This window comes from Eleutherodactylus coqui, chromosome 6 (genome assembly GCF_035609145.1).
Source record: "Eleutherodactylus coqui strain aEleCoq1 chromosome 6, aEleCoq1.hap1, whole genome shotgun sequence".
NCBI classification, from domain to species: Eukaryota; Metazoa; Chordata; class Amphibia; order Anura; family Eleutherodactylidae; genus Eleutherodactylus; species Eleutherodactylus coqui.
The window spans coordinates 37,022,781-37,050,775 of NC_089842.1; the positions used below are offsets into that span (position 1 = coordinate 37,022,781).

At 43.3% G+C, this 27,995-nt stretch overlaps 1 protein-coding gene across 1 annotated transcript in view; it reads right to left on the reverse strand.

Moving 5' to 3' along the window:
- CLMP (CXADR like membrane protein) overlaps positions 1-26,878 on the reverse strand; it is a 125,752-nt gene extending 98,874 nt beyond the window's left edge. The window contains exon 1 of the mRNA XM_066606601.1: positions 26,601-26,878. Within this exon, the coding sequence (XP_066462698.1) occupies positions 26,601-26,628 (28 nt within the window). The 5' untranslated portion in view covers positions 26,629-26,878. The remainder of the gene's footprint in view (positions 1-26,600) is intronic.
- Between the last annotated feature and the right edge of the window lie 1,117 nt (positions 26,879-27,995).

The window sequence follows — 27,995 nt, forward strand, 5'->3', positions numbered from 1 at the left end:
ACTCGGATAAGCACTACTCGCTCGAGTAATTTGCTTTATCCGAGTATCGCTGTGCTCGGGTCTAAAGATTCGGGTGCCGGCACGGAGCGGGGAGCTGCAGGGGAGAGCGGGGAGGAACGGAGGTAAGATCTTTCTCTCCTTCTCTCCCGCCCGCTCTCCCCTGCTCCCCGCTGCGACTCACCTGTCAGCCGCAGCGGCACCCGAATCTTTAGCCCCGAGCACAGCGATACTCGGATAAAGCCAATTACTCGAGCGAGTAGTGCTTATCCGAGTACGCTCGCTCATCTCTAGTAGTAGACTGTCCAGCATAGACAACATAAGTAGCGTATATTTCTGACCATCAGGGCTCTTTCACACGACCGTATGGTGTTTTTACATTCGGCCGTACATGGTGAAAAATCACATGAAAGAAGATTAGTCGCGATCAAGTCCTGATCTCAATGAGCATATTATCAGCCATTCATACGGCTGATGGCAAAAAAATACGCTGTGGCGCGGAAATCCTTCGGTCGGCAGAAATCTCGGAATGACTGCAGGAGAATGAGGCACGGTGCAGCACAAGCATTACGATAATTACATGTGATATTCAGTAATGTGGAAACAACCGGGGAGGGGGTGATAAGGAGGTACAGGGGCATCAGAGATGTACACCATAGGCAAAGTGGAAAGTCTGGGGAGCCAATAGGGAGGGGCAGGGGCATGCTGTGGGGTGGGGGATTAGATCAGGGGATTTGGTATGCTTCTTTGAAGAGGTGTGTTTTTAAGGCACATCTGAAGTTCCGTGCGTCGGGGATTGTCCGGATTTTTTGGGGTAGAGCGTTCCAGAGGATTGGTGCTGCTCTAGAGAGTTGCTGGAGGAGAGCATGTGAGGTTCGCATTAGAGGGGCGTTTAGTCTGAGAGTGTTAGCAGAGCGGAACACATGGGCTAGGTGGTGTACGGACAGGAAGGAAGCTATGTACGATGGCGCCATGAAGAGCATTATGGGTGAGGGTCATGAGTCTGAATTTAGTTCTGTAATGGATGGATAACCAGTGCAGCGACTGGCATAGTGCAGTTACTGGTATGGAGATGTTGAGGGGAGGTTGGTAGGAAGGTGGGCAGACGAGAAGGTCAGTTTTTGAGAGGTTAATTTTGAAAAAGAGGGAGGAGATGGTCTTAGAGACAGCAAACAGACAGTCGGTGATATTTTGAAGGAATGGTGTTGAGATGTTACAGGTGTTGAGGTATATAGCTGGGTATCATCATCAGGGAATTGGTCACGATTTTTGGACGCAGCTAAATTCGCCGCACATATATGGTCGTGTGAATGACATCTCAGGTGCAGCTTTCAGCAAGACAAAATCTTGCTGAAGAGTTTTTGCACCTTATAGTCCAGAGGTAGGAGGGAAGGGTAGAGGGGGTGCTGACAGTTCCAGAGCCCCCTGACCGCTGCCTTAATGATCCAGTAGTGTGCTGATACAGTGCGCTGCCTGATCATGGGAAGAACTCATACATACTGCGACTGCACAGTCATCCCTCTCCTGCCTGATCAGTCCGCTTCAGCAGATAATGCTGAAAGTCAGGGCTGTAAATGACTATAATTCACATCATCCTCGGGGTGCGGGTCCTCCTCTTCGCTGCACACAGGAAAAAGAACACACAGGCTGTTGATTGGTTCTTCGACCGCCGCTCAGCCAATCAGCCGAAATGGAGCAGCGGTTGTTGTGGAGGCAGGATTTATAAATTGGCGGAGCCAGGCTCAGCTAACTTATAGGTCCCGCCTCCACAACGCGATGGCTGTTGATTGGCTTTCGACTGCTTGGTCCTTAATAGGTTAAAACCAAAGCCGGTCCTGTACTCCGTACCTTTAAAACCAGTTTCAATGTTCTTAAATAACTATGAGAAGATAAAAAATGTTATCGCATCCATTCCCCATTCCGCCTGTACGTCATATTCTCCGTATGTCCTCTACCGTCATTTAACGCAGAATCCTTTATTTATCCACCGCAGGTCAACTCAGATGCCGTTTTTAGATACTAAAGTCATCATTTTTAGATGAAACATGAATCATTTATTCAGCATTATTTGTAAATAGCGGAGTGCAAGTATTTGTAGAACTACATTGTAACATCCGTCTAACAGAACTGTTCCATCAGAGTAATAGCCGTCCGCGGGGTCTGCAAATACAATACATCTTGTACTAATGCGCGCCCTGATTACTAATCGGACGAGGAGTGAAGCCTGGAAGCCCTTGTATACTGATGGACACAAAGTAGGGGCTTCTTCCTTATAATCTCCATGCGTTCTGCGCACAACTTGTGTTTCTAGAATGAATTCTCAGAACTCATGAATGTAAGTCCTTCTAGTGGATCCCGCTGAAGGTGTATTCACTACCGCAATCTTCCCGTGCAAGTCCTGTCTGATTCCAAGACGGACGAACTCGCACAGGAACAGAACCAATTCATTTGTAGGGATTCATTCACACGATAGTCTGAATGCAAAAAATGCAAATCGCTGCATGGCTTATTTTTTGGTTGATTATTGTTCAAGAATCACCCATTATTTTCTATGGGAGCATTAACCCTTTCCAATCCACTGTCTGACGTCTAAAGACATTCTGATTGAAGGCTGTACAGCTCTGATGTCGGAAGACGTCCGGCAGGGTATTCTTACTGTACATTAATGGTCGCTCTGTTGTCAGGGGCCTCCCCAGCATGTCCTATACTGCAGTACTGGCTCTAGCCTACAGATGTCGCCATTGTATAATGGCAGAAAGAGAAAACGTCCTAGGAAACCCTGAATCCAAAATTGGATTGCAAAGGGTTAAAAAAACGCATTACGCTAACAAGGCATGTGCTTTGCATGCAAGCGCAATCTGGTTTTAAAGTATTTTCCTGTTGGAACCATATGCAATTTTTTTTCACGGGTGTGAAAAACACACGAGAGTTCAGCTTCACACAGGCATATTTGCACGCACAAACTTTGCACATGTAATACGCAGTGAATAGAACCCATTGATTTCAGAGGTTTGCTCACATGCAGGTATTTTTCCTGTGTATTTCAGTCAAGCAAAAAAAAAAAACAACGCAGCATGCGCTATTTTCCTGTATATTTGCACACCAAAAATTCCCATAGAAGTCAATGGGGATAGGCAAAGGCAAGCAAAATATGCTAGGAGGTGCGTAAAACTTTATGTAGGAAAAAGAACACATCTGGAACTCATTAGACTAATTACGCCATTTCAAACGGTGGCTTGCAGACGGAAAAAGTACAGTAAAATGCACCGACGCACGGGCAAAAATTGTTGTTCATTCCACAAAATTCCTATGCTGATGTGCGTGCCAATATGCATGCACTCGTGTGAAGAGGGCCTAAATCTGATGCAAAGCACAGCTTTTAACGCAAAAATGCATCGCACATGCATGTGACTTGCAGGAAAAACTGTCACCGTATTCACCTGTGTGAATGTACCCTCAAAGGGACATCTGGGAGGGATATTGTGCGCTGTTGTCAGCCAGTCTACAATGTTAATTGGCCGAGAGGAGCTGACAGGCCGGTCTGTTTTACAATGCTCCTCCCCATTGTCCTTTTTGATGCCAGGCATATTATACAGCCCAGCCAACTCTCATACAACATAGTCAGGCCTCCTAACAAACAGTTGGGAACCCAAAAAGCTTTGCAGAAGCGTACTTGCAGAGAATACATCTCATTAGGGAATGCTTCTAATAATTACATGAAGAGACATCATGGAGAAATGGAAGAAATACAAGTGATGGTAGCGGGCAGATACACCAATACTGCCTAATAGTTAGTAGAAACTTATATTAGACTGTCTTTAAATGTGCCAGATGTATCACAGCGGTTCATTCTGGATGATAAGCCTGGCGTATCTTTATGGTATGTCCACATTTTCCATGAATTCCACCACCAAAATCCGCGGCTTTTTGCCGCGGTTTTTGGTGCGGATCCACGCATGGATTTAGCCCTGTCAATGGGCTAAACGTCACTTCTTGAAATAGAACTCACGGAAACGTGGCAGAATTCGTACATGGATTTTGCCCACTTGCAGGGCTGAATCCGCTTGTGGGTCCACAGCAAAAACCATGGCAGAAAGTCACGAAGTTTAGAGGTAAAAAATCCACCAGAACATCTTGGCACAATTTGTACACTAAAAGAGCCGTTAATTAGTCAGAAAAATAATGTTTTTTAATATAACTGAGGGCAGAAAATTTCGAAACGCTCAACATAAGGGCAAGTAATAGAAATACAGAGGTTCTGCAAATATAGTAATTAGGGCGGTCTCACATCTGGTCGGGGGCTTCCGTTTTGCTGTTCCATTTGGAGAACAGGAAAGGGGAATTCCCTTCCGAACGGGTCAGCCTTATGACAGAACCGAACAGCATAGAACAGACCCCATTGACTATAATGGGGTCCAATCGGTTTCTGCCCACCTGCTCCACATTCTACCGGAAGAGAAAGTGCTGCGTGCATTACTCTTCTTCCGGTATTTTGTGCCGGATCTGCGATGGAACCTCCGAACTAAGTTGCAGCGTAGATGTGAAACAACCCTGCAGAGTAGTTACTTCATACAATGGGGATGATCCACTCCATTACATTATAGTCTCAAAGAGATGTTTCATTACCGGACCGTGGAATAGAGGGGTTGCTGAACGGCCCTCCATGGTGCCTTTGCACGTATGTGCAGACAATGACAAGGACCCAGGGGCGTAACTATTGGGAATGCAGGGGATGCCCAGGAGCCTTAGGGGGCCCATAAGACCTCTCTTCTCCATATAGTGAGCCCAGTACTATGGATAGAGCATTATAGCTGGGGGCCCTGTTCCAGGTTTTGCATTGGGGCCCGGGAGCTTCAAGTTTCGCCTCTGCATGGACCCATTATTTTCCAAGCTCCATAATCCACAGAGGGCACTTAGCGGCTCCGAGGGGCGCATCATCCACTTTACCCCAGTCAGACAGTTCCTCGGCATCTGATGGCATCACATGTTATCTATAGTTTATATTTAGCTTATCGTCCGCAGAACGTCTTCCTATGATGCTTGTCTAAAAGGCCATAACATTTCAGTTTGGAAAGGGAACGCGGTATTGATTTGCCTCGGAGCTTTTCGTTATTCCTAGGATGTTTTATAGTTGTCACATTATATAAAGCCTTTCAGTTTGTTTAACCTGGAAAACTGACAACAGAGGAAATCTTTTGTCAACAAAATATACGTGGGTATTGATGTATTCAAATCCGCTTCACTTGAACATTTGTGTTATTATTGCTTTTAACTCTTTTTTTCTTTATAATGCACAAAATAAATGACAATTTTTTCCCCCATTATAAAGTTCCATAGTCGCTGCACTTCGAGGCTTGTATGAAGGCTCACTCACACCAACGTATATTGGCTGCATGTTATACAAGTAACGCTCTCTTTTCTCCTTAGGGAGAGCACCTAGACGGTGAGTGAGGAGAATCAAATGGCCATGCTCCTCTGGGTAATATGCAAATAAGGGAGATGGTATAATACCTCCACAGCGCCACCTATTGGAAGGCAGCATTTCTTCAAGCCAAAGTTAGACTCTTTATACAAGCATTGTAACAATGACTGGGAATTAAAAGGAAAGCCAGACTCCATGTACAGACAGCTGTTTCAGGGTATTTGGCCTTCATCAGAGTACAGTAGGAGTCTGGCTTTGCTAGTGAGAGGTCTGGGATGGGTAATACAAGTAATTCACAGTGCTGAAACCCCATAGACTTGCATTGGGGTATTTCAATATATGTTTTACACACACTTGGACCAAAAAAACTCTACGGAAGCATGAAAAATACGCGATGAATCCGCATAATGCATGCATACTTTTGCAAGAAGGCAGGAGAAATCTCCTGCGTCTACTTACATTTTTTTGCGCGCGTAAATGCGGAGTAATTATTCAATACATTTTGGTTGTGTATATCCGCTGCGAATTACGCGTCCAAACACGCTAGGCCGTGTGAGTGAACGTCACATGTGATAGGCAGTGCAATAAGTGACAAAGGGTTAAATTATTTAATTTATCTAAAATGATGCTTTTATGCTGAAAAATTCATCTTAGGTGCTGTCCACTAGGGGTCTCCCTTCCTTCTAATTTGCTGACCACTTCTTATTGTCAAGTGAAGTCAAAGATGCCAAGGTGGACAGCAGGAAGTGAAGGAGGGTGATGACTCATGTTGGTCATAGACTTCTATGGGGAGAAGAGAAAGGGGAGCAGCGACTAAAGGCCCTTTTACACTGGCCGCGAATCTCCTGATTCTCACCATCACCAGCTCGTCCCCGCTCATGAAGCCTACTTAAATTGCACGATTCTCATTGAGAATCATGCAGTTCCCGTGCACTAGTTGTTCAGTGTTTCACATTTCTATTTCGAACGCTGAACAATCAGTGTTTAAACTCCACAAGAAGTACCCGAGCCGACGCTGGCTTTTATGCCATCTGAAATGGAACGACAAGCAAGAACCTCATAAATTTCACTCATCGTTCAACCGCTGACCCACATTTAAACAGAATGATTATCGTTCAGTTTCACTCACTTTCTGAACGATCATCATTCCATCTAAACAGGGCATAACACAGACATGGTTACAGTAACTATCTAGTAAGTGATTTCCAGCTACTGAAATCACATCCACACTGCTCAGTACTGCTGTACACTGTCCTCTATACTGATGTCATCCCTCTGCTTGTGCTATAGAGATTTACAGTTTTCTCCATGTGCAGTATATAGAAGACATAACAGCTAGCATCCACCCACCAGCTCAAGAAAAGGTGAAAATGAGAGATGCAGCCTACAGAGGGTAAAACTGGATATAGTACTACATACAACTACATACAAGTCACACAATGGTCAGAAATAATGTTATTCCTCATGTACACATGAAAGCTTATCCTGAAAATGTATCCAAAAGTGTGGATATGCTTTAAGGCGTAACTAAAGGTTTGGATTACTTTTCAGAATAAGCTTTCGTGTTTTCATACATGAGGAATTACCTTATTTCTGGCCATGATACGACTTGTAATCTGTATATATCATCAGTTTTCTCACCTCATTCTCAGTTATGATTTCTCCAAAACACAGCACACTGAGAAGATTGTGCTCCCTTATCTCTCTGTAGCCCACCCTGAGAAGTAGCCTGGAGGACATTATACAGAAGTAATGAGCAGTGAAGATGTGAATCCGGCACCGGGGTGAAAAAAACACTTACTAGAAGCTGCATAAACATCTCTGTGTGTTTCTCTGCCTTGGTCCTCCTTCAGCAGCTTCGTCCTCCTGCTTCATCTGCTCTCCATAGACTTTTACTGATTTATCAGTAACTTTAGAGTGAGTAATGAGTACATGAGGGAAGGTTGGAGAAGGGGAGTGGATGATAAGTGGGGAGAGACATTCTGAAATGAAACATTACAAAGTTTCTTATCTGACCTTATATGATCGCTATGATAAAGCATTGCAAGACTTCTGTGCTGCAATGCCTTATCGCTTGTAATAGTGATCGTAGGCAAGGGCTAGCCGGAACATCCTGTTAGCATGGCAACCCATCTGCAATTACACTGTGGGGGTCGGATGACGTCACAGAGGGAGTGCCCTCCCTCTGTAAACTCTTTAAATGATGCAATCTAAAAAGTGGGTCAAAAGCAGAGATCAATGGTGTCATTGATCTTGGATAGTGCAGCGGAAGGCCAGCTCTTGCTGCGGGATGGTGCAGGTTCAGCTTCTGATCCCGCGCCATGCAAATGACGTAAGTTTATGTCTTGGTGCCTTAAGTATCACACTACCATGATATAGCATTAGGGGTTAAACCTCTGCTGATTCTGAGCTGAACAGTCAAGTGGGCGGTTCTATCAGTCAGTGACAGCTGTGTATGATTGCACATACAGGTAAGCTGTCAATCATTGATAGCTCCGCCCATTGGACTGTTCAGCTTAGAATGAGCAGAGATATAAATGAATAAAATACAAGTTCTACTGAATCTTTCCCCATAAAACTATATATCAATCTGCTCGGCTCCTCCGGCTCTATAACATCACGCCTGCAGAATGGATAGTATCTACAAGCTGACAAGTTCCCTTTAAAAAAATTCAAAAAGGAAAAAGTTGATAAAACATAGATTGATGCAACCATATACAGACCTGTGCAGTATACGATCACTTCTATAAAGAATAAATATCTATCTGCCAAACATTCGTCCGGCCAGCAGTTCTTTCTCCTGATTCACCCATAAATATTGAATGGATGTCAATGGGGAACGATGGAGAATAGGTCTTTAAAAAGAGGTATTATAAGTTAGTAGTATACATTCTCACTGACAGCTTCTATTCTTACACATCTACCAGAAAATCACACATTGACCTTATTTCATCTTTTCTTCAACACACCGGAAAATACACTCTTTGTCAAAAAAAACAATACAGCCCCTAGAAGAGATTGTCATTTTTTTTGCAAAATTCAGCATGCAGTTCCATCTCAGGCAGAGTTGTGGCGTGATTGGATGTGAACGGTCCCTGGCAGCGCAGAAAGTACAGTAAAATGAGCAGATACGTATGCGATAGCGTGACATTCATTGCGCAAAAAAAAATCACACTATTACGTGAGTTCTTGCCATTCGCTTTCAGACGAGCGTATTTTATCTCTGTGTTTGGTCCGTGTTTTGCAGACAGTAGTATGGAGGCCCCGATGCATAACTTGTAACAGGGCCCCCAACTATAATGCTTTACTCATAGTACTGGGTTCCCTATATGGAGAAGAGAGGCCTCATGGGCCTCCTAAGGCTCCAGGGCCCGGGTGCAACCGCATCCCCTGCATCCTCTATAGTTATGCCCCTGGATGCAGGGGATGCGGTTGCACCAGGAGCCTTAGGGGGCCTATAAGGCCTCTCTTCTCCATATAGGGAGCCCAGTACTATGAATAAAGCTTTACCGTCGTGGCCGTTAGAGGTTTTGCATTGGGGTCCAGGAGGTTCAAGTTACGCCTCTGTGTTGAGGGGTTGAGAGAAGTTGGGGGGCCAAGATAAACTTTTGCACCTGGGCCCATGAGCCTTTAGCTACGCCCCTGACGTCCGTGATACGGTCGTCTGCAACCGGCCTCACTTGCGTTACAGATTCCTAGGTTTCTCATCAACAAGCTGTGCCTCGTCCTCCACGGTCTGTAATAAAACCTCCTACATCTGCACTATTTCCAGCAAATCCTTGCTGACATTTTCCCATCTCCAGTCACCTTGCTCTTCACTCCCTGCGGGCCAACTACAGTCTGACTGTGATCACAACATTTTAACCCGAGCTTCAATCCATTTATAAGGTGCTATTAACTCTTGCCCTTTCCTCACTAAAGCCGTTCTTGCTGTCTACAAGTGATAAATACTTTAAGGAAAATTTGATGTATCCAGATTGCTCATCCTTAGGCCATAAATGCTGCAAAATTACTGCAGAGGGACCTATAGAAATTCTGCAGCCTCTACAGTACAAACCATGTGGAGGAGACTTCAAAAATGTCCTTCAAGGGAGCAAAATTCCCATACCAAATCCGCATTTTTGAAAACCGTTGTGGAGTCTAGATCCGCAGCACGCCTATTTACACATTACGTACCTAGAAGCTGCACTTAGAAATAAACTTTTGACAAAACTTTTGCCGATGTGATAGCCAATGATCTGCGGTTGTTTTGCTACCTCTGGGCCTGGACACCTTGACAGAATAATTAATTCTAAGGTGTATAAAACATTTTACAGGAGAATGTAAGGGCAGCCGTCCGTGATCTTAAGCTGAAGATACGTGATGCAAGCAGACAATGATCAAAGCATGCAAGTAAATCAAGCAAAGAATGGTTGTTTGTATAGCCCCAATGTGTTCTATGCCTCCCGGAAGAGGTGCGTTTTTAGAGCACGCCTAAAGTTTTGTGTGTCGGGGATTGCCCAGATAGTTTTGGGTAGCGCGTTCCAGAGGGCTGGTGCTGCCCTAGAGAAGTCTAGGAAGCAGGAATGAGAGGTTCGAATTAAAGGAGTACTTAATCTGATTTCGTTAGTGGAGTGGAGGATGCGGGCTGAGTGGTGAATTGAGATGAGGGAGACAATGTAGGGCAGTGCGGTGCTGTGGAGGGCTTTGTTGATGAAGGTAGTGAGTTTAAATTGGATTCTGTATTTGACGGGCAGCCAGTGCAGTGACCGGCACAGGGCAGAGGCATCCGAGTAGCAGCTGGACAGGAAGATGAGCCTGGCTGCCGCATTCAGGATGGATTGGAGAGGGTAGAGTCTGGTGCAGGGGAGGCCGATCAGCAACGAGTTGCAATAATCAAGCCAAGAGTGGATGAGGGAAACAGTGAGTGTTTTTAGTGTGTCTACGGTGAGAGAAGGGCAGATTCTTGAGGTGCCGGTGACCTGTTCGGCCAGAGATTGGATGTAGGGGGTGAAGGAGAGATTGGAGTCTAATGTAACCCTAAGGCAGCGGGCGTGCTCGGAGCTATGGTGCCACACACTGAGATGGAGATGTCAGGATGAGGTCTGTTGGTGGAGGGTGGAAATACCAGCAGGTCAGTTTTTGAGAGGTTCAGTTTTAGGTAGAGAGAGGACATAGTGTTAGAGACAGCGGACAGACAGTCGGTGGCGTTGTGGAGGACTGGTGCTGTGATGTCGCGGGAGAAGATGTATAAGTGGGTGTCGTCAGCATAGAGATGGTACTGAAAGCCAAATCTCCTGATGATTTGTCCAACAAGGGCTGCGTAGATGGAGAAGTGGAGGGGGCCGAGGACCGAGCCTAGATGATTTCTGTTTGAGAACGGCTAAGTAAAAGTTCTGACCTTAACCCTACCGAGATGCTGTGGTATAACTGAAAGAGGACTGAGCACACAAGGCATCCCAGAAATAGTGATTAGCTAAAACGCCTTTGCAGATAGAAATGATCCAAAGTTTCTGCTCAAAATTGTGGAAATCTTATTTGCAGCTGCACAAAATATTTAGTAGAGGTGATTGCTGCTAAATGGCAACCTTAGAAGGTTCTTAAATTCAAGAGCTCCTTTACTTTTTTCAGTGCAGTATGGATGATTACTCAGTTGCACAATAAAATATGTGAACAGTATAACTGTTTGCGTGTTGTTAGCTCTGTTAGATTGTGTTTTTCTATAATTCGGACTTGAAGACCACATTTTATTAGTAATCAATGCAGAAATCCAATGGATTACAAAGGGTTCACTTACTTTTTCTTGCAACTGTATCACCTCAGTAACTGTTCTCCCATACAGCAGGATGGGATTGTGAAATAAAAAAAATTTAAATAGCACCTACCCCAACACTTTCTGAACTTTTCAACCCCTTTTGAAGATTTAGCACAACGAATATGTAGAAAAGTCTAATTTTTAGCACTTGTTACTATGACATTCCTCGTTCAGTATTTACCAATAGCTCAAGAACATAGGCAAGGAAAGGAATATACCGTGACTGGAAAACGTCAATTTTTACCTTTTTGTTTTGTCCCCTCTAACCAGTACAATGCATGAGAACAGCTTCCATAGTCATGACCTCTAGGTGTACTTCAGGTTGGTTCATGGCCTGTACTTTATTTGGTATCCTTCCCAGTTGATGATAGGCTGATCTCATTCCCTTGAAGCATGACAGCTAGGTGAGCTTTAATCTTGATAAATATCCTTATTCACAGTAAGAAGATGAAGCCTTAAGACAAAAGGACTCAAACATAATCAGCCCATGAGTCGTAAACAGGAGAGCAGCAAATCAATATGTCTAAGGGTCTATTGCATATACAGTGTAAAGCCCGTATTTTTGCTGTGATTTTTTTTTTAGTTCATCTGGTGATTGATGTCACCATTTGTAGTACTAATGGGGTTCTCATTATGATCTATTGATTACAATCCTGAGGTCAGTAGGTCTATGAGAACCATGAATACGTGAACAGTATATAATCAGTCTAATGTCACCTAGTTATCCACTACTTTAATACCTAACGGAAATCCTTCTTGGTGGCCTTCCTTGGAAAGACAAGGTAAATACAGAAAAAAGTAAAGAAGACACATAGGGGCACATATTTTTATGTATAAAACCCAATTTCTGTTGTCTGTCCTTTATGCACACCCAAACAACTTGACAAATGTGCACCAAATTTGCCACATAGGTAAAACAGGGGCTTTGGAAGGTTGTAGAGCTGGTTTCAGCTCTCTAGAACCTACCATTCGTGATATATGCACAAACAATTTGGATACGGCCAAGCGACTGGACCAGTCTGCACCAAAATTGCCACATAGGTAAAACAGGGGCTTTGGAAGGTTGTAGAGCGGGTTTCAGCTCTCTAGGGCCTACCATACGGCCAAACGACTGGACTAATCTGCACCAACTGGATCATTCTGCACCAAATTTGCCATATAGGTAAATGGGGTGCTTTGAAAGGTTTTAGAATGGGTTTCAGCTCTCTAGGAACTACCCTTCTAAACATATTCACAAAAAATCTGAAATACAGTCTAACAACTGTACCAATTTGCACTAAATTTGCCACATATGTAAATCAGGAGCTTCGGCAGGTTTTATACCAGGTATAAACTCTTTAGGACCTAAGATTCATGACATATTCACCAAAAAATTGGAATACAAAAGCAAATGTGAGCGGAAACCGGTCCTAAAACCTTCTGATGCGCCTGGTTTACCTATGTGGTAATTTTGATGCAGATTGGTCCAGTTGCTTGGCCGTATCCCAATTTTTTGTGGATATGGTGGTGAACTGCCGGTCCCAGAGAGTGGAAACCCAGTCTAAAACCTTTCGAAGCGTCTGATTTACCTATGTGGTTAATTCGATGCTATAAAGATGTTGGCTTCATATCAGTAGCAAACTGAGTTTTTGGCCACACACACCAACAACAAGCAGTAACATGAAATAAACCCTGATTCTGCTACTGTATATATGTATTATGTTTTGTATACCAGTACAAAAGACTTTTTGGACTTTTACGCCAAGCCTCGCCACACAGCCCTTCTCATTACTATAATTTATGTCGGAACCTGGTGTAATTGTACCTGAAATCTATGTTAGCCGGTGTAGGTTTCAATCTGGCACAATTTGTCAAAATTTTATGGAACGTTAGTCCAAATAAATAAGCCCCATAATGGGCATCTACAAAAAATGTCAGAGGACGTACAGACGTCAGTAATAAATGTGATTGGATGGAAAGTCCTTAGAATTCATCACAGTTGAGCACGTGGAGCGCAGAATTCACAATGAATCTACGTAGAAATATTGACATCATTACATACGGCATGTGTTATTGTTAGAAGTAACATTCATACCGAGTGAAGTTCTACGATGTCCTTTACAAACAAACTGCTGAATTGGAGGAGTCCATTTTTCACCTTTACGGCTTAGTTGCCATTTAGTACACCATTTCAGCTTCTGTAATGAGCTGTAGGCAAGGTTGTGTATACAGGCAGTCCCCGGCGTCACGAACAAGATAGGTTCTGTAGGTTTGTCTTTAAGTTGGAACAGGTACATTTTATAAGTGTAATTCCAACCCCCAAAAAGGCTTTGAGCCTTTTTTTGGATTAAAGAAGGTCTGCTAGGTATAATACGCCGATATTGATCTTCTATCCAACTTGTCAAAAGCGTTCCCCTCTTGATAATTAAACCAGAGCGTTGTTTGGTAATAAATGTAGCATTTATTGGGGTTCGGCCTTTCACGTGCTCCATTGTTCTACCTTTAACTCTTAAAATTGGTGCAATTGTTGACCAATTGTAACCGGATGTTCTGCTAACGGATGATGGAGTTTTACCTCTCTGATCTCTTTATTATTTCTACTTTTTTTTCCAAGATGGTTTCTCTTTTGTTTGCTGCATCACCAGAACTTGCATCAGATTTATGTTTCCGTGGATTCGTTGCAGGGCAGTACACGGTACGGTACTTACAAGGGTACGACAGTGACAAGAGGCAATTTCCTGTAATGTACAGTACCAGCCCCGGAAGAAGAGGCAGGCACCCCTCATCTGCGTGCCTAACAAGAGCCAACTTCGTGCAATGTACATACAGTACTGCGAACCAGACCTGAAGAGGCAGGCACCTCTCGTCAAAGTGCACGGTATGATTTGGCTGCGGGCTGGACCATGTACATAGGGTTTTTTTCCACACAGGCACATGCATATGGTTGCTTACTCCCATACATTTTGCCCTCCCCTGCAGATTTTTTTTGTGCGCAAATACAATACGCAGGAGCTTTGTAAATACGCTCGTGTAAATGAGCCCTAATACTGAGCCTCCCGTTTGTAAGTATGAGTTGTACTTGAGGGCTTATTCAGACAACTGTATATCGGCCGCGTATTCATATACGGCATCCCTCTCTGCAGGGGGAGGAGGCTGGAAAAGCCGGGAGCAGTGCACTGAGCTCCTGCCCCCTCTCCGCCAACTCTCCACCTCCTCTCTGCCCCTCTGCACTATTTGCAATGAGGGGAGGCGGGATGGGGGCGGAAATAATTCCTGGAACTTAGCCCCACCCCTGTCCTGCTTTCTCTCATTGCAAATAGTGCAGAGGGGTGGAGAGGGGGTGAAGAGGAGGCAGAGAGGGGCGGGAGCTCAGTGCCCTGCTCCCGGCTCTTCCAGCCTCCTTCCCCTGCAGAGAGGGACGCCGTATATTGGCCGGCGTGAATACCCGACCGATATACGGTCGTCTGAATAAGCCCTGAGTCGAATGTTTGTAACTCTTAGAGTTACCTTGAGTTTTTTTCTTAGCCCAGCAGACTCTTGCGTGCAGTTTTACTTTTTATATCAAGACTTAATCTAAAAAAAAATTAAATTTTGTTTCTTCGGGGTCAAGACTGAGCGTTCGGTACGAAGTTGCTTTCACAGATGCTGAGATAATCTCTCAAGTTTGTGTCCGTAGGACAAAAGTCTGCAGTTTGTTTGGCTTCACAAAGAAACCTTAGGAAAAAAAGAATGTGGGCCAAAACCACAGCCCAAAAAGAACATAGACTTCACAGCTGAAAATAACATCTGAGCCTTTCAAGAAGGTCAAAAGGAAAAACGTAACTTTCTGCAAACTATAACAAGTATACCTTTCTCTTGAATCGATCTACAACCATCTTAAGGATTTACTGTGTTTCCACCACGAAATGGCAAAAATACGCTATTAACCCTTATTCTTCATCAGTGACTTAAAGACCCTCAGAAGATTGTGAAGCCTTCTCTACAGGCCCAGGAAAAAAAACAACAGCATTGAGCAGGAGAAGCGAAAATTGATTCCAGGTGCCTGTCTATCGGCTGAAGTCTGCTATCCTGAGGATTCCTTTTTGTGGATTTTTTTGGCATCTTAAAAAAGTCATGAATTTCATGCATTTTTTACAGGCTTTTCTTGCGGGGAGTTATTTTTTATTCAGACAAATTTTAGCATGCATTTTTTTTTCAATATATAATGCTCTATAGGGAAAAACGCCTGCAAAAAGGCGCCACACCTAGAATATGCTGTGTTTGAAAAAAATGGCATGGACTCAAAAACACACCAAAAAACCCTTTGTTTGTAGTGAATTATGTGAAAGATTGACTTTCAGGAAATTCTGGGCGCAGTGTAATTTTACAAAAAAAAACACTTGAGAATGTAACAAAAAGGGAGTGTTTTTTTCTTTAAAAAAAATAAAAAACCCACTATGGTGCAGATTTATGAAACTGTCAAAAAGAAAAAAAAGACTGTGTTATCCATAGGGGCCAATCATAGCACAGCTTTCATTTTTCTTTTTCAAGAGCAGAATATAAAATGAAAGCTGTACTATGATTGGTTGCTGTGGGCAACGAAGACAGTTTTTCATAAATCTCCCCTTAGGTATCAAACTACCCTTGATGGGGGTATTAATGGTTAGGATGGTTCCACCATGATTATAACAATGGTAAAAACCGGTTCGACGCGTTTCAGTCGTATAAACGACTCATCGGGAACCCTTAATAACCTTGACCCTATCAAGGAGTGGTGTGGATAAACTATCTATCAATAATGATCAGGATAGTGGTACCCACTCCTGTCTTGCAATGGATGGAACTGCTAAACAGCAATGCTAATAAGGAGAACCTAACTGTGATTTTCTTCACAGAGTGGACCAAATATCTCCTAATTGACGTCCTAATTGCTTGTATTATCGGACAGTCGTAGGGTCTAATGTAACAGCAAGTAGCGCGTAAAAATCGCCCTAGAGTCGCTAGAGAACAGCTGTCCAGTAAGAACGACCAGAGGTTAATAATGCAGCATTAAAGAAGAACCCCAATCGGCTTGTAATAAGATGCTGCGCTAACCTCTAGAGTTCCTAGTCTATTGGAGATGAGACTAAATAGTCAGGAGACTAGTGTAGATATAAATGCTGGGAATAATACCACCAGGCATAGCCTATTTAGCCCTGACAACAACAAGGAACCAAGGCCGCAACAGAGTCTTCAGCCCAGAAGGTAGACTGGAGAACAATGAAGCAGACCAGCTTCTGTGTCTCTTTTATGAGGCAGTTCAAGATACACCCCTAAGAGGTGTGTACCGTTTAAACCAATCCCTCTAGTCTCAGCCCAAAGCATCACCCACTCTTGGGTGGAGTTACCATAGTCACTCAAAAATGGTAAAGTACATGTTTTATAACAATCAGTGTATACACCGATATATTACACTGATATTAATCAGACAAGGAATGATGAAATGAACAATTCACAGGTAAAGGACCATACCATACGTTTATGTGGGTGGGGGGGTTCCCATTATGTCCACATTGTTTAATATAGGATTTTTTATAGAAAACAATTAAAGGACAGGACCTCATTAAGGCCTTCTGGGTCCTTTCTATACAGAGTTGCTGACAGTTGGCCCTGTATTGTTTTTGTGATACGTATATCAAGAAATGCGAGTGACTATGGTAACTCCACCCAAGAGTGGGTGATTTATCTATGTAACGGTCCCAGACCAGTATGTCCTTCGTCCAATTACCGTTACCCTCTGTAAAGACCAATTGCTCCTCCCACCAGCCCAGGAACAGATTTGCATAGGATGGGGCAGCTGGACTCCCCATCGCAGTGCCCCTGAGCTGGTGGAAGATTTTGCCATCGAACAAGAAGGAATTATGGGTAAGTGCAAATGTCAGGAGGTCAGAAATAAATAGGTTGTGTCTAGAGAACTCACCACCCCTTTGTTTCAGGAAGTACTGTACAGCATTCAAGCCCACGTCATGTAGGATAGAGCCGTACAAAGATTTGATATCACATTACTTTAAACTATCTAAATATAAGTTAATTTTTATGGGTTGATGGGATATTAGTGTTATGAGTTCATACAATATCAATATTAAATGTGCCATGAAAATGTTCAAGTTCTGTCTCTCTCAAGGCCCATTTACATGCAATGGTTATATCGCTCAACATTTATTTAAACGAACGCAAATGAGCAATAATCGTTACGTGTAAAGGCTACCATCGAGCGCTTTTTGAATGAACGATGATTTTAAGGTGAACTTAAAATCCATCGTTAAGCCGCAGAGAGATAAAGTATCTCTCAACAGACCGCTTGCTGTGTTGTCTGCAGGAGTCGGAGAGCTGCTGGCAGCTCTAATGAGAACAATGCAGCTGTCCGCAGAGCCCAGTGTGTGTTTAATCACATGCTGGGCTCTGCAAACAGCTCCCAGTGGCCCTTTTACATGCTAATGAAAATGATAAAGTATTGAGGCCCATTAACACGCAAAGACAATCTTTCAAACGTTTGATAGATTGACAGTTTTAGCGATTGTTTTGCATAAACTGCTAATGGACACTAATGTTCATTAACAGTTTATTACCTTTGCTTGCGTGTAAATGAGCCTCCAGAAGCTGTTTGCAAATCCCAGAGTGTGGTTTGGACTTTGAACTCAGCTGCACTGCCTGCACTAGGGGCTGCTGCAGGCTGTCAGCTGAATACAATGTCCCTGCTATCTCTCTCTGGCTAAACGATGGATTTTAGGCTCGCTGAGAATTTGAACGAACTTTGAGCGTTAATTGTTGTGTGTAAATGGGGCTTTAATGGACATTAATGTCCATTACCACTTAATGCAAAAAGATCACTAAAACTTTCAACCGTTTGAAAGATTATCTTTGCGTGTAAATGGGCCTTTAGATTCCCATCATAGAGAGATGTGCAAAACCGATGTGAATTGGTTGACCTGAGACAATGTAACCTTTGCCTAAAACCAGCTTTATCATTTATGTGTAAGCAGTAGGTCAGTTTGGTGGCAATGGCCTCAATGGCTATGTAAATGCCTCCAGCGAAGTTGAAAAGAATTGCTTAACTAAGATGCGCTTAGGCATAGCTGGGAGGCAATCTCAATGTCTCCATTCTCAGTAGGCCTACATGGAGATATTTATAGTACAAATGAAATATCATAATTTTGGATTTACCTGGCATAACTGATTTTTCCGTTAATGCCAGTGATATGATTGTGCCTGGGGAAACCAGCTGCTTCCTAAGGTCTAAATGGCAGAATCAGGGGGCCCGGGAACGCCAAAAACTCAATATCTGCTTGACCTAGTAAGCTATGACACTCTGGTTTAGTATTGAGAGATTGATAAATTTATGTACTGGAACATAATGGTCCTCGTTTCTCCGGTCATCGGAACTTCCTAGGAAAAGTATGATGAAAATAAGAATTATGTTTGAAAAAATGAGTAATCCTGCATAAACTCAGCCGGCCCCTATCACATGGTGAGGAGGAGGGTGTGGTTGGAACATGTCGAAAGTTAGGACTAAACCGAGGCATTTCGTTAGTCTCCAGGAGAATTGTATAATATGTACAGGCTCCCTGTACCCTATGTCTCCTCATGCCGAGATTTGAACTAATCAGTGAAGGTCTCGTGTGGTACAGAGTGTAAGCTCTAGCTCCCGACCTGAAGGTTTCAAGTTCAATCCCCGTATTGTTCAGGTAGCCGGCTCAAGGTTGACTCAGCCTTCCATCCTTCCGAGGTTGGTAAAATGAGTACCCAGCTTGGTGGGGGGTAATAAATAAAAATTACCTGAAAGCGCTGCGGAATAAGTTGGCGCGATACAAATACCAAGAAGGTCTGGTATTTTTGTAACTTTTTTTTCTTTGTATTGTATGCTCTTTTTATATTATCTTTTTTGGTAGATTTTTAAAAGGATTGCACCTTTTTTTATTAAAGCTTTAAACTTTAATAAGTTCAGCCCTTGTTGCTTTATAAAGATAGCCCCTGATAAGAGTTTTAACTTTGACTGCTGGAGGACAGTCAGTGCCCATACCCCAGTACGTTACGGAAGCTTAGGCATCTGGCCTGCCTTAGAGTAAAACAGTCAGTGGTGGCAGCATTTACTCTGGGGACATGTAGAGCTGTATTCTAGTGTGATCTATGCTCCATCTTGCAACAAGTGCAGGATTGGAATTAGTTTAGTTCCTCGTAGTCACGCCTGCATAACATGCCTAGAAGGCTACGGTCATGACATATTCTTGTATACCAGATTTCTGAAGAAGAAAGTCCCAATTTTGGCCAAAATTGGGGCTCTCTAAGTGTTTACCCCAGCCTTTTTTTTAAAAAAAAGTGGTGTGACCTATCATTAGGGGACATGGCTAATCTTGGCCCATCAAATTTACTATAATTTGTGCCAGGAACAGGCATAAATTTATAGCTGTCAAAGGACTGAATCTAGAACATGGAGGTGCCGCCAGATGTGACAACGCTTGGGCCTCTTAATACATTTGTTGCTCTTACATCTGCACATATCAAAAACATCGGTCTATGTATATATACCCCATCATGTGTGTTCTGGTTTTGCTAAGGATTTAAAAATCTATTGGCCAGAACCTCATAAAATATCCCAAACTGCATAGCCATTTGTCTCCATCTGATCTTACGAAGGTATTGGCCATTCTTTGTTTATATGTGTCTAATCAACTCTATATGGACTTGATGGGGATAGTTTGGAAAAACCCACTAACTGTAAGGGAGCTTTCACACGGGACCGAACTGTCTGCAGGATGAAGATTTTGGCAATTAGTGTGAATCTTGTTGCGTTTCTAACTGTGGAATGCGTTCTGCGAAACGTTTTGTGGAATTTCTTGCATTTTTTAATGCTGACTTTAATTGCGGAATTCCATCTCCTGTATGTTAGAAATCTGCAACAACAATTCTACAAGATATCCTTAATTCCGCAGCAGAAAGTTTTTCCATAGCCGAATTCAATCTTGTGATTTTAAAGTAAATACGTGTGGAATTCAAGCCCCATAGGGATAACATTGTGATGCAGAAATGTCCTCATAGATTAATTCTGTCCTGTGTGAAAAGTCCCTATGGGGCCTATTGACATGGGTGTATGCAATTTCAGTCTGTGAAGAACATACCATTTTCACTGTGTGTGTTTTATGCATTTTTGATGCAGGTGCACATTTTTTTTACATCTGCATTGCATCTGTATTCAAAGCGTTTTTCACAGACTGAAATCATGTCACTTTTTCCCCACTGTCTTGTAGCAACATGAATACATATGCAACTGCATATTTGGCACTTTTTTACACAATCTCATAGACTTTAATGGGCAATTTCCATCCCAAAATACGGATAAAAATAGGGCATGCTGTGGAGTTTTTTCATGGGAACGATTGATCTGCGAAAAAACTGCTCATCTCAATACACCAATGCAAATCAGTGGTGCTCTATGCCTGTCTGTCAGTGGCGTACCGTGATTGGTCGCAGGGGTCACAATGGCAACCGGGCCACTGTGCTGATGGGGCCCAGAGGCCCTGCGCTAGGGGGGGGCAGAGGCCCTGCCATATTCAAAATACACACTGTGTGCATTACCGGGCAGTCACACTGTTGGATGCCTGATTGCTGCGGCCTACAGTGTGTGGTTGCGGGAGGAGGGAGGGACAGAGAGAGAAGGGGATGGAGGCAGCACCGCAGGTCAGCGCTCACAGTGAGGAGGTCTGTTACCGGGGAGGTGGCAGCCAATTACAGGCTGTAGACTCCCCCGACACGCTCCTCCCACTGAGAGACTGCAGTTGTGAGTGGTCACAGTCTATCAGTCACTGCCGGCCAGTGATTAGCAGGAGGAGGCTCTAGGTCCCGCTCTACTCACCTCTGGAGCGATGGAAGCACAGTCGGTAAATGAAAGTACAAAAGGACCTTTGGTCAGCACAGTAACGCAGATCAAATGGGTCGGTTCTAGTTATGTGATCTGTGTTGCTATGCCGACCACCGGTCCTGGACTTTCATTTATAGGCTGTCCAGACTTCACTTCAGAGGTAAGTAGAGCGGGGAGTGTACTTAAATATGTACAGATGATATAAGTTAAACCAGCTGTACATATATAATTATATACAGGAGGTATCCAGGTTACACCAGCATGCTCCATATCACTATATACAGAGATACAGGGGGAAATATATCTACTGTATAGAGTGATATGGAGCATGCTGGTGTAACCTGTAGACCTCCTGTATATATCCACTACTGGTATAAGCTATACATTCTGTATATAGTGATATAGAGCATGCTCATATAAACTGGGCCCAGTTGGCATCCGCGCGTACCTGTCTTTTCTTCTTTTCTGTACTACGAATGGTCCACACGGCTCACCGTCCGACATGCACAGTAAGTTTTTTTTTTCAAATTCCTGCTTTTCCTGCACCGATTCCTTTCCTAGGCGCTGATGCGGGTGCCCGCGACCTTTCTTCATTGTCATTGCAGTCGGGCCGCAGTTCGGATGGCTTCCATTGACTTCACTGGAAGCCATCCGGGCAGAATCTGCACTAAAATACAGTATGCTGCTCGTGTGCAGGAAAAAACGCTTTTCCACTGCTTACTATGGGTGGTATTTGCTGCGGAATCCAGACACAGATGCGTGCTCCTGATTCCGCAATGCAAATCTGGCTGTGTGCAGCCGGCCTTAGGCTAATTTCAATGGGTAAGTCTGATATCGGGCCATGAAACTCTGCCCCATTCCACACTTGCCAACATGCGATGTCCCCATGGATGTAAGGTTTTTTTGTGTTAATAGCAGCTCCCATCACATTGGGGGAGTAGCGATGCATCTAGCAGTGGCGGAGGAACGCAGAGTATTTCCCATTGTTCTCAATAGGTAAAGCTTGCATCGCATCGCATCGCACTCGCATGCATCTTGTACACCGTGCGATGCTGTGTGGGCCCCATTAAAAACCATGCGCCGTATGCAGCCACTACACAAAAATTCTGGGTGCTATCCGAGCCCTGCTGGGGGAGAGAGACGCTAAAAAACTAACCTTAAATTACTCAGAAGCCAACAAAGTTTGCTGTTCAGTTTACATTTGTTATAGAGGTCTAGTTACAAGACCCCATGCCTCCCCCCCTTCCTCCCTCCCCAATCCTACCCCTATCCACCCCCTTTATATTTTTATTTACTTTTCTTTTCCCCTACCTTTCCAACTTTTCCCAATCCTACCCACTTCCTTGTGGTTTATCCTCCCCTCTTTATATATATATATATATATATATATATATATATATATATATATATATATATATATATATTCCTCCCCCCCCCAACTTTTCCAAAAAACCTTTCCTTCATCACGATGCAACGGGATATGTTATAAACATTTGTTATTAACTAAAATTGAATCCCCAGAAGCAGACATATGTACTGCAATGCTTGATAAAGGTTTGCTAAAGATCTAGTATCCTATTGTATATCTATCATTGTAAAGGCATGCATCTACCCTGCTTATGAAAAAAGTTAATAAAAACATCTTGAATTAAAAACATTGCGCAACGTGAGGTGTTCCAAGGGAACACCCAAAGATAGAATATGTCGCGATATTTTCGTGCAATGCGTGGTAAAAAAAAAATTGCTCATGTGTATGTAGCCTCAGGGGCTACAAACAGATTTTCACGTAGTCCGGGAAATGAGTCAGGTTTAGAAAGCTTACACCAAGGGGCTAGATCATGTATGTAAATTAGCACAGTTTAGGTATGGGTACCGGTACAGATGGTGGGGGCGCTGACTGAACTTTTGAACCCGGGACCCTGAGCCTTTAGTTACCCCCCTGCTGTCTATATTACATCCGTAAACATATGGACAGAAAATACGTCCCTGTGAATGGGCTCTAAAGCCTAAGGTTGCCCATTGGCTAAAGTTGATGGAAGTGGGTGACTTCAACTAAACCAATCATTAGTTGGGTAGAATTTCACAATGAACAATCATTTTGATTGATGATGGACTGTCATTGTCTGCAAAGAAGTCGACCGCGCTTTAATTTTTCATCTGGCAGTCGGTCGAAAGATATTTCGTTTTCATGAACTATCTTGCGTGATAAACTTATGAAATATGCTGTCCCGGAATCCCACAGCAAAGTGCACGTGCCTAAATGTGGAATTTGATACGGAATTGCCAATAGAATTTTTTCATTTTCAATTCCGCATCAAAATCCACAGGTTAGCAGGGCCGATTTTGGGGCTAAATATTCCGCAAGAGGGCATATTCCGCAATGAGGTTGCAGTACATTCCAATCTGTGTGAGAGCACCCTTAGAAGAACATTCTCAGAAAGATCATTCGTCCTTCACCACTGTCATTGAACATGTATGGCCAGTTGGAACAACTTGATCAGCTCATACAGACTAAAATGCATATGGCTGAGTGTGCGACAGCAGGCTTGTTCAACCATCAACCTACTTCAATCTAATATCTTCAGCCAACCTAACTCTCCACAGACGATACAATTACCTTGATAGGTTTACATTGAGTCTTCATAAATCAACATTCTCCAAGACATTTGCACGGTACGACTGTTGGTCAACTATTAAGATTACACAGGAGAGATGGTTTGTCAGCAATAGAGGTGGAGCAGCCGGAGATCGCTTCTGACCGCCTCCATTCATAGTAAACAGGAATCATTCAAAGACTGAGTGACTGAAACGGAACGACTGTTGACTATTGAGTGACTTCCCGCTCCGTGCCCTGTTGGGGGTGGAGTATACATGGGCCAACTGTTGTCCATAATTGCTCATGCGAATGATTATTTGGGCAACTAGTGGCTCATATAAATGGTACGTCTTCTGGTTCAATAAGGCCTGTTTCACACGGGCTACAAAATCGCACATGTATATGAAGCCCATGGTTTCCAATGGGTTCTTTCAGGCTCATGTGAAAGAGCCCATTGGAAAGCATGAACTTCGCATACATGAGTTTTGTATTGATGTTGCATCGCTACAAAATTGTGCAATTTTGTAGCCCGTGTGAAACAAGTCTAATTACATCAATACCAGCTTGATAGATTGGTTCTCCACAAGTAACTAACAATAGGGATTCTAATTAGACTTCTATTGGGGAATTTGGGAAAATTAGAACATGGAGCATAATTTAGTAACCCAAACCTTATAATAAGCTATTATTCAGTAGTCATACTCTAGGCTGCATACGGCGGAAAACATAATTGGTGCTGTTTAATAATCGCGAGCCGCTGTTTATCACAGGGTGCGTTGTTGGCCGTAAATAAACCAGTCCTACTAGGATATGGATAATTACATTGTATCATCATGTGCGTCTTATGGCCAAGTGTGTTTTTTGGGACCCGGTACCCCGCGTCCTGCTATAGCTGACCTGGTACCCCGCATCCTGCTATAGCTGACCTGGTACCCCGCGTCCTGCTATAGCTGACCTGGTACCCCGCATCCTGCTATAGCTGACCTGGTACCCCGCATCCTGCTATAGCTGACCTGGTACCCCGCATCCTGCTATAGCTGACCTGGTACCCCGCATCCTGCTATAGCTGACCTGGTACCCCGCATCCTGCTATAGCTGACCTGGTACCCCGCATCCTGCTATAGCTGCATGGCAATGAGTGTAAAATGATAAAGGATGAGCATGATGAGGAGCTCCTAAATGGTACCGCTGAAAAGCCCTGCGATGCTTTAATTCCCTATAAGGGGCCTTTCACACAGGATGGAATTAGTCATTTCTGCGCCACAATATTATCCGTACGGGGCTTGAATTCCGCAACAGTTCAAATCCGCACATCTTTAATTAAAAAGATTACAAAATTGATTTTGCAACGGAATAGCTTTCTGCTGCCGAATTAAGAGCATATTGTGGAATTGTCATTGCGGATTTCTAATATACGGGCGATGTAATTCCGCAATTAACGTCTTCGGAAGAAAACGCAAGAAATTCTGCAATACGTTCCATAGAACGCATTTTGCAGTTAAAAACGCAACAAAATCCGCATCTGCGTTGCGTCCCGCGGACAATTCCGTCCGGTGTGAAAGCTCCCTATCGATGATTTCAAGTCATCGGCTCTGTAATTACAAGTCACGCAGACTGATAGCCGCACTAAGCTATTGCTTTGACATCCCGTTTAATAAGCCGTGAATACAAAGTTTCCACGAACACCCATGACCATTTTTTTTTTTTGCCCAAAAAAGCTAAATCTTACATTTTTCCTTCAGCCACCAGACTTTCTGCTGTTTCATCCCTTTCCGACCTCAAACTTCATTACCGTTCTAAAAACACACAGTAGACTTTAAATTTTTATTAGAACCCCATCCATTAAAAGGGAGCTTAGATTTTTCTCGAGCCCAGCTCATAAATATTGTGAATGATGTCTGAACCATCCCCCTCCACACACCGCTGACTGGCACATGCATAGAGATGTGGTGGGTGCAACAAAGAATTCCTTCAAGACATTAAAAAACTGACGAGACGACGGTGACAAGAGACAAGGTGACATGTGCATTCATCTTCTATAGAAGCGCTGCTGCAATGGAGCAAAGGATATACAGATGCATTCCATAAAATGCAATGCAAGGCGAGAATGACGTCATTTTTGGACAAAGTTATTTGTGAATGAATGCAAAACCTCGTCTACCCATCTTGGATGCGAAAGGCTTTGTTCTAGCGAAGGTCTGGAGCATTGGAACGGCACAGTGACTCTTTCCTGGGGCTGCTGTCTGATCGGGTAGTGCAAGCCATGTCTTCTTTTGGAAAAAGCCTTATATGGGGTAATAGCCAACCAGTAACCCCAAGGCTATAATAAAATTAAAATCCCTCTGTCATAATGTAACGAGCCATACACTAATCCCAGGGAATTGTATGGAATATCCGTCTATGACTGTCCTCTATGTCCATTGTGCATGCTGATGCCTTGGTTAGCTCACTTTCATTGTCCTTCCTTGTGTACACTTTTATTCTCTCCATCCCTCCCTCCCTCCTTCCTTCTCCAGCCTCTCCTCCAGCACATCTGTTTCCAATATGTGCCGTTGCAGGCGCCTGTTCCAGGCAAACAATAGCCTTCTCTATTAACCTGAAGAATACTTCTAATCAAGGCACAACCATCGCAACCTCAATCTTTCCTCCGAGAACCTTTGCAACAAAATTGCCATTTTTTCTCAAATTCTATACAAAGATACATTTTGTTTCCAGTGTCTTTTTCTGTTTACTATCTTTGACCTTTCTAAAACAAACGTTTAGATCCTGCAAAAACAAATATATATATATAAACCCTAACACTCCTTACAATAAGATTTAGTAAGGTCCAACAGGTAATTGCACCCCTCGGTCGCGGAATCAAATTAATTAATGGCAGCAACATCTGTAATACAATGCTAATAGCTAGGAAAAAAGGAAGAAAAAAAAAGTAACTCACCCAGATAGAAGTAAAGAAGTGTTTGCATCTTTGTTCATAAGTCCAAAGGAATTTGTGGGCTGCTGAGTTGGGGCAGAGTTGGAGGCACAGTGCAGTGCATTGGCTCTTTACAGGAATGGCAGACAGCCCTGCATGGGGGAAGCATCACAGCCAGTGGAATGCAAGCAACATAATTACCTCCATGTGTCAGCTCAAGAACCAAGTTTCCTCTGCCTTTTGTATCAGTACTTGTCACTTTACTGGTCCTTGTCTGGCGAGAATAGCGGAGCAGGGGTCCTGCTTTAATGTTGGCTAGAAGAAAAGAAAGTCCTGATCTGGAAAAATTGGCATGAATGTAATAGCAGCCACTTATCCGTGTGCAGAAAGAAAGGAGTGCAAGAAAATATACTGTGCAGAACATTCACCACATGGCAGCATCCCAGACCTGCTCCTCCCAGCTATCTGCTGGGATTAGCCAAGGAGAGCAATTACTGGCTAGCCTGAACTCCTGCAGAGTAGGAGGGATAGAGGTGCACTGTATGTCTAAACCTCCTACTCGAACAACCCTCTTTTTAATGAAAAATCGTAGCTCAAGATATGTTTTTGCCTGTCGGAACCTTACAGCCTTCTGCATTTGCACCGTGTTCACCTTCATGCATTACCTGTAAAGCACCGCCAAATGTATAGACTGCTATTATGATACTCCCAAGCTTGGGAAGACACTGTGACATTGGCTACCATCTACTGATATAGGATATTCGTTCTTGATGCCTGTCTGTTGTTAGTATTGTCAACACTTGGAAAGGTTGCTATATACACAAATATATATTTCCGATCAGAAGAGCTAGCATGAGGAGATGCTTGCAATAGTTAGATGTTATTCTGATCAGGGCATTCTCGAACAGATATCTTTTTACATGTAGGTCACTATGATTGAACATTGGGTTTCCGAAGTGAAATTCTTGATTGATATGAAAAGATGGTTATCACAATAGTATAAGAAGTAGTTAAAGGGGCGCTAACTTTTCAGACAACTTCTGCTCATCTACTAACTTGTGTTAGTCTCATAATTTCTGTTACATACTTGCATTAAAAATGTTGTTGTTTCACCGCTGTAAATCACGTTTGAAGTGGTTTCTACATAACAGCTTCTATGTGATCCACTGTTTGTTGTTAGGTACAGAGCTTCCTTAGTAATAAGGACACAGGAACATTTCTACAGTACAGGAGTAGGGGCTATCTTCACAGGCAGCTCTTATTTAGCTACAGGCTGCAGACAGTGTGATAAGGATCTCCACAGTATATGCCTTGCCAACTGTTACAGCGTGTGTGTGTGCGTATGTTCACGCATTGCACACTAACATAGAGGATTTCCTAACCATTTGGCCAGAGTGTCTCTAAATGCCTGATCACCCT